Genomic DNA, 12,652 nt, shown 5'->3' with positions numbered 1-12,652 from the left:
CAGGTACAAGACGTTGCTTCTTTGTATCGTCTGAATTGTATGCTACACACGCAATTGTTGAACACTATTAAAATATTACCGCCATTACCCTCCTCGTGCTTCATCAAATGGGTGTGTACTCTGTGTCAATTTGCACGAATATGCGCAATACCAGGACAAATGTTAACCAGATTATTTTACCAGGATTCCACTTTTGAATGAGGGGGCTGGAAAAGTTCCCATGAGCAGCTCCGGCTCTGGTTGCCACTTATCCTCCATCCAATCGGGAGCGTGTAAATGCTTCACGAGGCGTTTCCTTTGGTGTGTTCGTGGATCTGAAGGCCCCTTTGAGGGAGATCAGTTCGAAGCCGAGCCGCGCGGGTGGCTGCAGGATCCCCCTCGCGTCCTCTCTGCGCAGCTCAACAGCGGACGAACTTTTCCATCTCTTCAAACACATTTACTGCGGAGTTGGGTTGTGCTTTGGTATTGTTTAATGTCAAAGGAACGCTTTTAATTGTCGTATTGTGTAAAGTCTGGCGTGAGTTGGGGGGGTGCGTGGGGGACTGAATTACCGCCGAGTTGATCACATTTCCACCGGACGGCAGTGCATCCTGTCCCGGGAAGAGGTTTGCAGTAACACCCCCGTTTGGACGTTGATTGCAACAAAGCCCGAGGACGAAAACAACTCGTAAGGAAGTTACAATCTGGAAGTATTTCTCTGTCGTAATCTGCGTTTCATCCGCTGGACTTTTGCAACTTTTTTTTTTTTTTTTTTTAAACTAGAAATGGTTGGCAGGTTGAACTTGCCAAATGCATGTGAAGGAGATCCACTGGATATGAGCTGCAGGGCTGATAGAGGACTTGACAGCCCGGACTCGGGGTTGCCCCCGAGCCCGAGCCCCAGCGCCTGGCTGCTGCCGGTGTGCGCGGACAAACGCGGGGGCGTGAGCCCGGTGTCTGAAGACGAGGGAAGGGGCTCTTTGGTTGGTAACACTACTACCTGACTAACGCTGTGATCTTATGTGCTCCCTTTAAAAGTCAGGCCACCGACCACTAAATGCACACATTTATATATAGTATATTGCTGTACTAACGTTGCATGTTCTAGGAACTTAATATTGCAAGCCAAAGGATAAATGTTATGTGTTAGTTTTTCCTACAAATTGCAGGTTTTCTTGCATTGGAATAGCTGTTTCCTCTGAACACCACTGTGTTGCTAACTGTGTAGTTTTAAACCAAATGTTTGTGGACGTTCTTGACAATAACACTTGTGACATCCTGTGAGAAGAAGAAGAAGAAGAAGAAGAGATACACTCCAGCACTGAGCTGGACCCATGAGTTGCAGTATTGTCTCCCTGTGTGTTGACTGTGGGACTGATTTTATCATTGCAGGTTCCAGTTTTACCCTCTGGCTCGTTCCAGCAGCTACACCCACTGTCCTATGGAGAAGGCATAGCACTGGATCCGTTACCGTCGAAGGAAATAAGGTGGGTTTTTGCTGTGCCCTGTTCTGTGCAGCATTAGACCCGCTGGAGGATGTGCTCAAAAGGGACACGCCATGGGGACATGCAGGCTGTAGCATTTGTATTTGAATATGCACCAAGATGGCCAACCAATGCAAAGTGTGTACATAAGGAGACAAGAGAAACGTGGGACTGGGACAAACATTGCTTTGTAGTGTAATGGATAGTTGGCGCAGGAGGCTGCAGACTAGTTTACCTCTCTTTTTTTTTTTCAAACCGTTCCACTTTCCCTCTTCCACAGGTTTACCTCATCCGTGCACTACGACTCGGACCGCCACTTCATCCAGGGCGTGGCCCTGCAGCCCACGGGCCAGGGCCTTGAACACTGCAGGCAGACCATTATTGCCGTGCCCCACAGTACCTGGCGCCGCTACAAGACACAGCTGGATTTCCAGCCTCGCCATCGGCCACAGTGCTTCAAGAGCACCACCATTGTCTACCCCAAGAAAACCAGTGCCCTCTACACCACAGAGCTGAGCTACGACTGCCACCGGCTATCCAAACGTTTCATCTCCAGCGTGGAGCTGGAGGCGGCCGGTCGCAGAGAGCTACCTCAGTGAGGGAGGGGACAGGTGGCTGGAGACACACAGCCCCTATACTGTAGCCCCCCTCCCCCCCCAAGGCTGGCTGTCTTTGACCTGCTGTGTTGTCTTTGTACAGTTGTGTAGCCTGTTGTTGTTGTTGTTGTTGTTGTTTTTTTAAGTACCATTCCAAGCTGTGGACAGGAAGCGCTTGTGATGTTATGGATATCAGAAATGACAAGACATGAACGAAGTGGATCAAATATCCATTCAGTGCCATCTCTTCGTGGTTATATTCCTGACAATGGATGATCTATCAGTTGGAGTGGATTTTTCATGAAATGCTTCAAGTTGCAGAGTGATTGGTTTTAAATTCAAACGATGAGGCCTGTCTCAGTCCAAGCGATTTGTTGGCGATCGTAGAGAAGCTTTCTTTAAACACTGCTATCTTAGTATATGGTTCACAGCTACTCGTATGTAAGGCAGAGGACGGGGGAAATGAAATGTGTAAATGTGCTTGAGTTTGACTGCATGCTACGAAATCACTACTTTATTCCACACTGTACAAAGGATGTGGTGAAAATACTAAACACGTGTTTTGTTTGTTCACAGGGTATTGTGTGTTTCTGCACGACAGACACAAGTTAAGCACTTCCCAAGCCTTCTCTCGCTCTGACCACTGTCTATGGCTGCGATTCTTAATGTATTATGAAAATGTTGGTAAATTAAGTACGCTTGTCTTTGTTGGGATGTGTAAGCGTAAACAAACTAATTAAATGGGTAGCATAGATGCATCACGAGTGTGGAGTTTACTGAAAAGTGGATATTGTTTTTGATATCACTCACTGGCTTCGTAGTGAAAATAACAAGCTGCATTCCACTGCCATCACTTTCTTTGGCTTGGCTTGGATTGAAATTGTATTTATTCTGTTGGAGTTCTAGGGTTTTATCCGCTGCTTAATGGGTCTCCCCAGTCATGCAAGGGCTATTTTTTGTGATGCCCTTTTTGATAATAGGCTCTTATTCAGTGCAAGTTTGCAATAAAATGTTCATCAGTTCAACAATTTCATATTTTAAGAGGTATTCTGTGTTCATTTCAAAATGTGACCGCAGAAAGTGGTAATTATTTGTTATTTTGCCCTGCAAAATAACAAACATGGTCACGCAATTTGACCACGGGAATGCCGTGTCGTGTAAAGAAATAAACTGTTCACATGTTTTTTGGGGGTTATCAAGTAATTCATTCACATTCTACTTCAGAGGAGAAACATGTGGAGGTTTCTGATGCATTGAATGCAACAAATTAAATGCCTTGCTAATAAATTGAAACGTCGGCAAATCCTCGATGTCTTAGAATCTAGATGGATGTTCTCTTAATCTGTTCAGGGTGAATTGTACCATTTAGACGTGGTGCTGCTTTATCGCCCTCTTGTGGCCAGAGAGGGAAAGTACAACAGGGAACTTGCTTTAATTCCAGGTCGAGGTTGATTCTGTGCTTCAAATCATATTTTCAAAATCATAAATATATATTTTAAATTTATAAAGATTTTCTGTTGACTTGGCGCTACACAAGGGAGACACAGAAAAGAGAATTAAAATAACGTGCAATTGAGCAAGTATCAAAATTACACTATAAATCAGTCTTTGGGACAGAGAAAACACAATTAAAAATGCAGCCTCGGTCTTTAGGAAATGTGTCATCTGGGGAAATGTATCTAGTAGTCACTGTAAATTACTAGGAGAATATAGAAGGAAGCCCCTTCTGATATCAGCCAGCAGCATCTTTTGGCTTTTTACCTATTTCACAAACGACATACAAAGTTAAACATGACATAAAACATGGTAACGCTCTATCTTGTGACTGCTGATTTTGTTCTTTACTAATTGTCTTCAGTCACATAAATAAAAAAATTCTGCAGGATTAATGCTTATTCCATAAATTCAAGGTTCCATGAGCCTTTTGGGAGTTTCCTCTGAAGATCCCTGCACCATCCTGACTGATGAGAGCAGGAACAGTAAGTATTGGGTAACCTCTTGCGTCATCTTTTACGTGTATTTTTCTTTTTTGTCTGTTTTCACAACACAACAGACCCACTGTTGCACTAATAATTGATTTTATTAGTTTGAATTGGCGGTTTTTAATATTTAAGTTAAAGAACTTTGTACTGAACATTGGGATTTATTCTGTTTTTCCAGCTTGTCTATTTGTATGTTGCCTTCATAGCTAGTTATCTGAAAATGTCTGAAAATAAAAGCTATTTTTGAGGACATTGGAATCGTTCGTATGTCCAATGGGCCCGTTTTCAGCAAGTTATTCTAATTAGACAAACTAAATGAGATATCTGCTTTGATTTGACAGCTGAAGATCTACATTGTTCCCACAGAACCTGAAAGCAGCATTGCATTTATGCGTATGACGTATGTGACATCGAACAATTCAATTAATTCAATATATGTTAAAACACAAAATGACAACATTGTACATCCTAAACTGTTTACATTGGTGTATCGGTATTTAAGAATTTAAAAAATAAATACAAGCACAAACACTTATATGACGTGTTCTGGGTTCAGAGGTCGTAAACACGCCCACATTTGTTACCAGCATGGTGGACTAAAGCGTCGTTGTTTATTATTGTTACAAAGTAAACCTAGCTAACGTAATATATATATATATATGTGTGTGTGTGTGCGCATCTTTATGTGACTGTGGGGGGTTTCATGGCGCATATCCGGTTGTCTCTCGTCTTTGAAACGAGGAAATAGAAGTCAGACGACAGAATCCATCCTTAAACACTACTGTCGCTTGTTAGCTTGTTATGCTAACGTTAGCCGGGCTGAAGAATGAAGACCTCCAACGGAAACACCAGTGTCATGGATATGTTTGAAAAGGGAAAGGTCCTGAAAATATGTGCGCCAATGGTTCGATATTCAAAGTAAGTGGAGTCTGTGTTCTTTCTGTAAATGCATTTATTCGTTTTTATTCCTGTACCAACCACGTGAAAATCTAAGGAGCAAAACATTCTGCAGGTACAGTTATCCTTTATCTTCTGCAAACTATGCTCAATCAAGTCTTTTTTTTCCCCTGTAGGCTTGCATTCAGGTCCTTGGTGAGGAAATACGACTGTGATATCTGCTTCACACCAATGATAGTTGCCTCTGACTTCATGCGATCTGTGAAAGCCAGGGACAGTGAATTCACAACCAATGAGAGTGAGTAACAACATGAGCTGTAATAGAGCTACACACTACAGTGAACCACCTCTTGTAATGCACAGCATCCTCACACAAACATGTCTTATCCTCCACATGATGCATGTGTTGTTAATTTCTTTTTCCTCCTCAGGTGACCGGCCCTTGATCGTGCAGTTTGCGGCCCCTGATGCCCAGACTCTGGCTGATGCAGCCTGTGTGGTCGCACCTTTCTCAGATGGGGTTGACCTCAACTGTGGCTGTCCACAGAGGTACAGTTACAGTAGGCCTTGACTTCCGCATTTTGATTTGGGATCAAAAGCTAACAGTTTGTTTGAATTATTAATTTCTAATAAAACAATAAAAACGGAATGTTTCTTCATCACTAGTATTTTGAATACTAATGAAATGTCACCGTATTGTATTCCTGTACAGAGATCTACTAGACCCTGTGCCCACTGAACATGCTTGCAGATCTTTCTTTAGGTTGTTTGATTATTGATTTATTGTTGTTGTTGTTGTGCTTTCAGATGGGCTATGTCAGCCGGGTTTGGTGCATGCCTCATCAACAAGCCTGAACTTGTGAAAGACATGGTCAGACATGTCAGAAATCAAGTGGACAATCCAAACTATACAGCGTCCATCAAAATTAGGTAAAAAAAAACAATGAACCAGTTTGACATTACATTTGATTATACATGACAAAGTTTGTCCACCAGAGAGCACTGACTAGTTTATTTTCAACCTTAAAATATCCAGCTCAATATTCTTGGTCAAGATAATAAAAAATTAAATCCAAGTTGAAAAAAAAGTACATTATAAAAGGTACATTATATATTGTACATTTTGCATGTCGGAATACATGTAACTCAATTGTTTATGTGTAACTGTGCCCTGCTGTGTTAACATCACGTAACAATAACAACAATTAAGAGAAATTCACTTCACCCACAGAATTCACAATGACCTGAGGCGGACAGTGGATCTGTGCCAGAAGGCTGAATCAGCAGGTGTGTCATGGATAACGGTCCACGGCCGCACAGCAGAAGAACGCCACCAGCCAGTCCACTATGACGCCATCAAGACAATCAAAGACAGCCTATCCATCCCGGTAATCGCCAATGGGGACATAAAGTACCTCCGCGATGTGGAGTCCACTCACCAGCATACTGGTGTCGATGGTAGGTTTGCTTTCAACCAATTTATGACGGATTAAAAAACTACAATATTCCTTTTTAATTTATTTTTTGTTTGGATTTGCTCATTAGGTGTGATGGCTGCGCGGGGGTTGCTTGCAAACCCTGCCATGTTCTCCGGCTATGAGAACACTCCTTTGGAGTGTATATGGGACTGGGTGGACATCTCTATTGAGCAAGGCACTCAATTCACCTGCTTCCACCACCATCTTATCTACATGCTGGAGAGGGTTAGCTCCCAGCCTGAGAGAAAAGTCTTTAATTCTCTATCCAGTACCTCAGCTGTAATAGATTACCTTGAGAACACATACGGGCCAGTGCGTGATCTGGGAGCATAAGCATATTGAAATGTGATATTTTTAAGATTTGAACATTTTTTTAACTTTGTTTTATTTTTATGCCAAATAAAACTGCAAAGCTACAGAGGTGTGTCACTGTCACGGTCCGTCTTCTTTATTTCTGTATTTTCATTATCTTTTATCTAATTATATAAAGTGATTATTAATTATTGTGTTACACAGTAAGGAGTACATGTAAGCTACATACTGAAACTTGAGTTGTTTTGCTTCTCACTGAATATTTACCACTTGGATCAGTTTTATCAACAAGAACATTTCATACAGTGCAATATTCTATGTCATCATCAAATATAAAGGATATTACAACTAGTGATAGAAAAAAATAATTTAAATAATGACTAAAATGAACAAGGTGATACTGGTACAATGATTATTTTTCATGTAATTGTGATCTTTATTGATGATGATTACTTTTGTGTTGATATTTTAGCAGCATAATCTATATAAATACTGTTTTTAAAGAAACAACACAATTTAAATGTTTATTAGGTTTTAATTATTCAGAGTATTTAAAAGGTATATACCGGAAGTAGTGCAATTTTGCCTTCAAAGTGATTACAATTAATCCATTGAAGGTATTACCGAGCCACGTATTTCGCAGTCAAATTATTTTTTGTGTGACAATAAGCCCATGAAACATTATTTTATAATAAAGAAGATCATCTTGAAACTTGTTTTATTTTGAAAAATAAATAGGACCGGAAGCTAGGTCCTTCCCATGAGCTGACTGGAACCAACGACAGGAACAGGAAGTGGGACGCGGACATACAAAACTTTTTTGGTGATCGATTTCAAAAGTTAACTCTCTCTTAACGTGCTCTGTTTAAGTTCGTATTTTTGGTGATTTGTTGGTAAGTTGTGACTCTTTATGCCTGAACACGGACATTATCGTATTGCCATTTTAAAATGTGTAACGCTAGCTAGTTAGCGTCAACCTAACTGTTAGCTATTTCTGAATCACGCAGGAGTTTGACGTTAAGTTAGCTTTTAGTTAAGGCGCTGTTAGCTCGTGTTAATGGAGCATTGGATATATGATTTTGAACATGGATAAGGGATGAAAAGAGTGAAATCATAATTTAAAGCACATGCTATCAGTATTAATCCCTAATGAGCATATAAACACACTTTTTTTGTCGTCACCTATTGCTTGTGGTGACACGGATGTAAAGTAACGTTAAGCGATAACGTGCGTTTGACAGAGTTAACTGCAGCTTTTGCGAGTTTACGTTAAGGTATGTGCACTTTGAACGGAGCTAATAAGGAGCTTAAGTTAGCATGTTTTTCAACTGAGGCTGCATTGTTGGAATAGAAGCAATGCACGCTAGCTAAAGCTCGCCGCTGTACCAACGTCATTGACCGAGCTTTATGTTCTTGATAGTTTGTTGGCGCTGTTTTGTCAGAGAGGCTGGTCAGAACCCAGTGCTGAACTGGTGTTGTGTCTATCTTTGTCAGGTTATCGCCAGAGGCCCTCGCTTGAGATGACGCTGCAATGGACTGTTGTGGCTCTCTTTCTCTATGTGGAGATGGGCGTCATCGTTATGCTCTGTTTACCCTTCATCTCTGCCAGGAGGTACGTAACAGTCATAGGCGTGGGTCAGGTTTGTACGTGAGTTGCATCGTGAGTGAGTCCTTGACACACTCGAACATGCTGCCTTGCCTATACATTATTGTGATGTTGTGTCTGTGTGTGGTTGCAGATGGCAGAGTGTTTTCCAGCTGAGGATCTGGAACTGTGTGACAAGGTTCTGGAACAAAGTGTTTGTCACAATGATCGTAATACTCATTGTCCTCTTCCTTGGTAAGTGAAACATAAAGAGTGCCAGGTTGTTTTTTCTTACATCCTTGTAGATGCTGTGGGGAGTAATTTCAAGTTGGACCACTTGATATTCTGTGTACTGTCTAGTCTCAAAACAACAGTCAGCTGGGGGGTAAATTGGGGCATCTTGGCATACTATTGAATGCTGTAACATAAACTAGGTACATAGCAGAAAATGAGTAACATTTTGGTTATTTCTTACATCTTTTTCTTTAGATGCAGTGCGTGAGGTGAGGAAATATTCAGCTAAAGAACTCGGCACAGACGTCAAGCTGCAACCGAACATGTTTGATCACCTGCACATGAAGCTGTTCAGAGCCCAGAGGAACCTCTACATCTCCGGCTTCGCTGTCTTCCTCTGGCTGTGAGTCTTTGCTCCCTTACACTGACACCCAGAGGACATATCAGAGGCGTGTCTCAATCCCCCTGTTGTTTTATTCTATTTGCAGGGTCATGAAGCGATTGGTCACCTTGATTAACCAACTGGCATCGGTGTCTGGCTCTACGGCTGCTCTTCAGGCGCAGGCTGAGAACGCTACCCAGGCTGCCAAGAAATGCAAAGAGGACAATGAGCTGCTGAAACAGGTAGACCTCACATTGATTGGGCGAAGACTCAAAGCTGTCACTGTTTATAACTGCAAAATATACATATATGTAGTAAGAGGCCAATGGGTGGTCAGACTTTAGTGTTAGTTTTGAGTGTTTTCCCAACGTGGCCTGTGAACTTGTTTCTTTGCACATTTGGAACCGATTTGTCTACCAATCCCTCACACTGGGTTTGATCCGCCTCATTAACCACCTCTAGATGAGAACACACACACACACACACACTGAACATTTTACATTAGAGTTACACAGAGATGACAAAGTGCTGTATTCCATGTACTCGAGGTTCATTTCTATTTGATGTATTTCAGACTCTGATGGACGGGAAGGGGGATAAGGCTACCGCAGACGGCATGACGCTGTTGAGAGAAGAGGTGGAGAAACTGCGTGAAGAACTGAGGACCTCAGGAGATGGTTAGTATACATGTACAAGTAATGTTTGGGTTAGTGTTATTTTTATATACAACTGTAAACTTTAAAACTATTCACTTCTAAAGCCAATGTGAATGCCCTGTGCTGATGTGTGTGTGTGTGTGTGTGTGTTTCCTTTCCAGCACTGAAGAACTCCCACTCAGAGGCAGATGCAATGAAGAAGCAGATGGATGGCTACGCCAGGGAGTATGAACGACTGCTGAAAGAACATCAGGAGCTCCAGGTGATGCTTAGTCCTAAACACAGCAGGATAAGGACACTACCTCAATAATTTACGTTTCCTAGAAGCCATCATCAACTCAAATGCTATATTATATCAAACAAATAACATTAATCATAGTGACGAGAACAAATCCAATTTATTTCCAGGATCTCAACTAAAGAAACACATAAAAGTTAGATTTACATCAGATAAATGGAATATATTTTGTTTCTATATTTATATAACATATTAACTGTCATTTTATTTTTTTGTCTTTTCAGAATCTCGAAGATAGTGGAAACAAAAAAGACGACTAGTTCTTGTAAGAAACTTAAAGGGTGACGTGTTTACGCAGACAATTAGCCCAATCACGAGAGAGCCACTGCAACACGTGCTTCACCGTCATATAGCACCTTGTGTCACACAGCATATCGTAAAGCCACGATTGGCTCCCCTGAGATAATGGCCTGACTGATATCCGTAATGGTTTTAAAGCATGGAGGTGAGTTGTTGTTTTTTTTTAATTGAAGGAGTAATATTGGATGCTTTTCTTGTTTCTGCCTGCTGCAGTGTGACTTTGCAGACTGGATAGAGTTCAGTCAGTAGTTGATCCGTTAAAAGAAATATGCAGCAAGGACGGGTGTTGCTTCATGGTTTGTCGTTGGCTTTAGCCAGCTACGTAGAGCGCAAGACTTGTCAAAAGATGGAGCAGTGACGGCTATGAATGTATTTTGATACATATTTCTGTGTGTAGCAGGGACACCTGCTGCACCCACTTTGAGCTTACCAAGCATGTAAATTCAGCCAGCGCTCGCACGGCTGTGCAAATGTAGTTGGCATATACAGTTGCACTTCACACGTTTTCGTTGTATTCCAGCTGATGATGTTTAGCTGGTACATATGTTTTATTTTTATTTTTTTGTTCCCCCCTTAACTTGAACTTGTAAATGTTGAGGATGGATATAGATACAACTGAATATCTGTGGGGATAGAATATTGGTTTCAACCACTTAGATCTTACTTAAGGTTTAAATGTCTTAACTTCAAACTTTTACGGTCCAGATTGTTGTATATTTGCTGCACTGCGTGTTGTACTGTATTTGTAGTGAAGCGGGGCTGTAGGGTTTTTGTTGTATTTCCGTTACTCACACGGAGCCTTATCACTGTGAAAGAGATGAGATTATAATCATCGGATGCTTCAAATTTTTTATTGATAAATGAATAGGTTATTGGGTTTACCAAAGTAACTTTGCAGGTGATAGAATTGCAAAAATACCTTTTTTCAAGTTGTATTCTGTTGAAGAGAGAAATCGTAGAGAAGTGCCTTTTAGGTACAATTTGTTGAATAAAGAATTTCTCTTTGCCACGCCTTGTTTGGGATAAATAACACAAAACACATCATTTCATTGGATATTAAGCTTTATTTTTGTATTACATTTAAGATATTCTTTGAAATTTTACAAAAATAATCCAAGAAAATTATTTACACTCTGATTTTGTTAATGCAAGTTAAATGCCTTACATTATTGAGATAATGAGTTCCTTCCTTTACACCGAGTCTGTGCCTGAAACTAAACCTGAATTGAAAAGACGATTTAATCAACAAAAGACAAAAGAAATGCTTACAGTAGCTAGTCGATTATTTTTGCTTCAGAAGTTATGACATGTTTCAAGGAAATGGGTTCTGTTTATGGAATGAAGCTGTTTGAGAATATAATAAAGAGTAAAAACCTGAGAATAGACCATGATCTTCCTGTTTGTAGGTTCACGCACACTCAGAAATACAAACACAAAACAAAAAAACACGCCCTCAAAATAGACTGACCAGTGAAACATATCGACAGAGCGTATATACATCAATAACATAAATGCACATTTCCTGTGGTGATGTCTGTTATCAATGTTGAAACAGTACAAATTCTGCCTTTTCCAAGGCACAACATATGGCACAACAAAGAGCAAGCGTTCTCCTCAGCCTTCAGCAAATTTAGTCCAATTTTAACAGTGTCATGACAAAGTTGAATACGCTGTGTTTTTCCTTATTAATACCAGATTTATTTGTGAGTTAATTGGCGCTGATGCTGGTTGAAAGTATACAAAAATGGAGCAGCCTCCACTAGACAAAACAGGTAAGCAAATCTCACTTAAATACAATTTCCATTTTTAGTATGAGTACCAAAGGAACAAGTTCAGATCCAGAATGTGCACAACACAAACTGCAATACAATCACAGCTGACTTTGGGCTTAAAGTAATACACACAACTCAGTCAGAAATTAAACATTTCTCTGAGCGAGTGACTTTCATTCAGACTGAGATGAGTGAAAGCAAAATGAAACAGCGTTCATATATCTGTTCAAAGTGTGAGACGCATGATTTAGAGGTAACTGTTGAGTAAGTGAGGCACATACGTCATATCAACCTCTGCCAAGCCTTTTAGAAGTTACTGAAATACATATTCATACACCTTTTTTTTTGTATCTTTTCTATTTTTCTGAGGAAAATAAATCCTTACTTCCTGTCTCGTTGAAGGCCTAATTTTCATCACCTTAATTCTACTTTTTTTGTTTGAGTTTAGTGCTGCACCTCTGGTTTATAAGGCCACGTTTCCTCTCGTTATTTCAGAAAAGAAAAAGTTAATTTGAAAGAAAAATCCAAAGAGGCAGCTTTATAAGTGCTGGGAGTAGTCTACACAAGTCCCAGTTCCCATCTAATCTCTCGTGCAACCATTAAAATGTGAAAAATATTGTTATATTGAAAAAAACCAATAAAAGCATTTACATTCAAGACATATTTCAGTTATATCAAATTCCTGTCAAATTCTCAA

At 40.5% G+C, this 12,652-nt stretch overlaps 2 protein-coding genes across 3 annotated transcripts; both read left to right on the top strand.

Moving 5' to 3' along the window:
- Window positions 1-403: 403 nt before the first annotated feature.
- On the top strand, window positions 404-3,282 carry rflnb (refilin B). 2 transcript variants are annotated; one of them, XM_079166637.1, is made up of 4 exons: window positions 404-667; window positions 763-962; window positions 1,372-1,466; window positions 1,744-3,282. In XM_079166637.1, the coding sequence occupies exons 2-4, from the start codon at window positions 765-767 to the stop codon at window positions 2,060-2,062; spliced, it is 612 nt and encodes a 203-aa protein (XP_079022763.1). In that variant the 5' UTR covers window positions 404-667; window positions 763-764; the 3' UTR covers window positions 2,063-3,282. The 2 variants fall into 2 exon arrangements, with proteins under 2 accessions (XP_079022763.1, XP_079022762.1); XM_079166636.1 differs by having other exon boundaries at window positions 404-962.
- A 1,348-nt stretch (window positions 3,283-4,630) lies between these two features.
- Window positions 4,631-11,190, top strand: dus4l (dihydrouridine synthase 4-like). Its single transcript, XM_079166478.1, has 13 exons — window positions 4,631-4,959; window positions 5,115-5,236; window positions 5,370-5,487; window positions 5,746-5,868; window positions 6,170-6,396; window positions 6,484-6,743; window positions 8,171-8,340; window positions 8,468-8,568; window positions 8,803-8,950; window positions 9,036-9,171; window positions 9,504-9,606; window positions 9,747-9,847; window positions 10,108-11,190. Exons 1-13 carry the CDS (start codon window positions 4,868-4,870, stop codon window positions 10,141-10,143), a joined length of 1,737 nt encoding a protein of 578 aa, XP_079022604.1. The 5' UTR covers window positions 4,631-4,867; the 3' UTR covers window positions 10,144-11,190.
- Window positions 11,191-12,652: the final 1,462 nt, after the last annotated feature.

This window comes from Pholis gunnellus (assembly GCF_910591455.1).
Source record: "Pholis gunnellus genome assembly, chromosome: 9".
NCBI classification, from domain to species: domain Eukaryota; kingdom Metazoa; phylum Chordata; class Actinopteri; order Perciformes; family Pholidae; genus Pholis; species Pholis gunnellus.
Note: the sequence above shows the minus strand (reverse complement) of the source record. Positions and strands in the feature narration are given on the sequence as shown.

What these genes read in the sequence shown, in the direction of transcription:
- dus4l (XM_079166478.1), top strand. Translation starts at nt 4,868, where the DNA reads ATGAAGACCTCCAACGGAAACACCAGTGTCATGGATATGTTTGAAAAG. An exon ending in ACAGCGTCCATCAAAATTAG is followed by an intron (nt 5,869 to 6,169) that starts GTAAAAAAAAAC and finishes CTTCACCCACAG; the next exon opens with AATTCACAATGACCTGAGGC. An exon ending in GGCCAGTGCGTGATCTGGGA is followed by an intron (nt 6,744 to 8,170) that starts GCATAAGCATAT and finishes CTGTTTTGTCAG; the next exon opens with AGAGGCTGGTCAGAACCCAG.
- rflnb (XM_079166637.1), top strand. Translation starts at nt 765, where the DNA reads ATGGTTGGCAGGTTGAACTTGCCAAATGCATGTGAAGGAGATCCACTG. An exon ending in ACGAGGGAAGGGGCTCTTTG is followed by an intron (nt 963 to 1,371) that starts GTTGGTAACACT and finishes TTATCATTGCAG; the next exon opens with GTTCCAGTTTTACCCTCTGG. An exon ending in TTACCGTCGAAGGAAATAAG is followed by an intron (nt 1,467 to 1,743) that starts GTGGGTTTTTGC and finishes CCTCTTCCACAG; the next exon opens with GTTTACCTCATCCGTGCACT.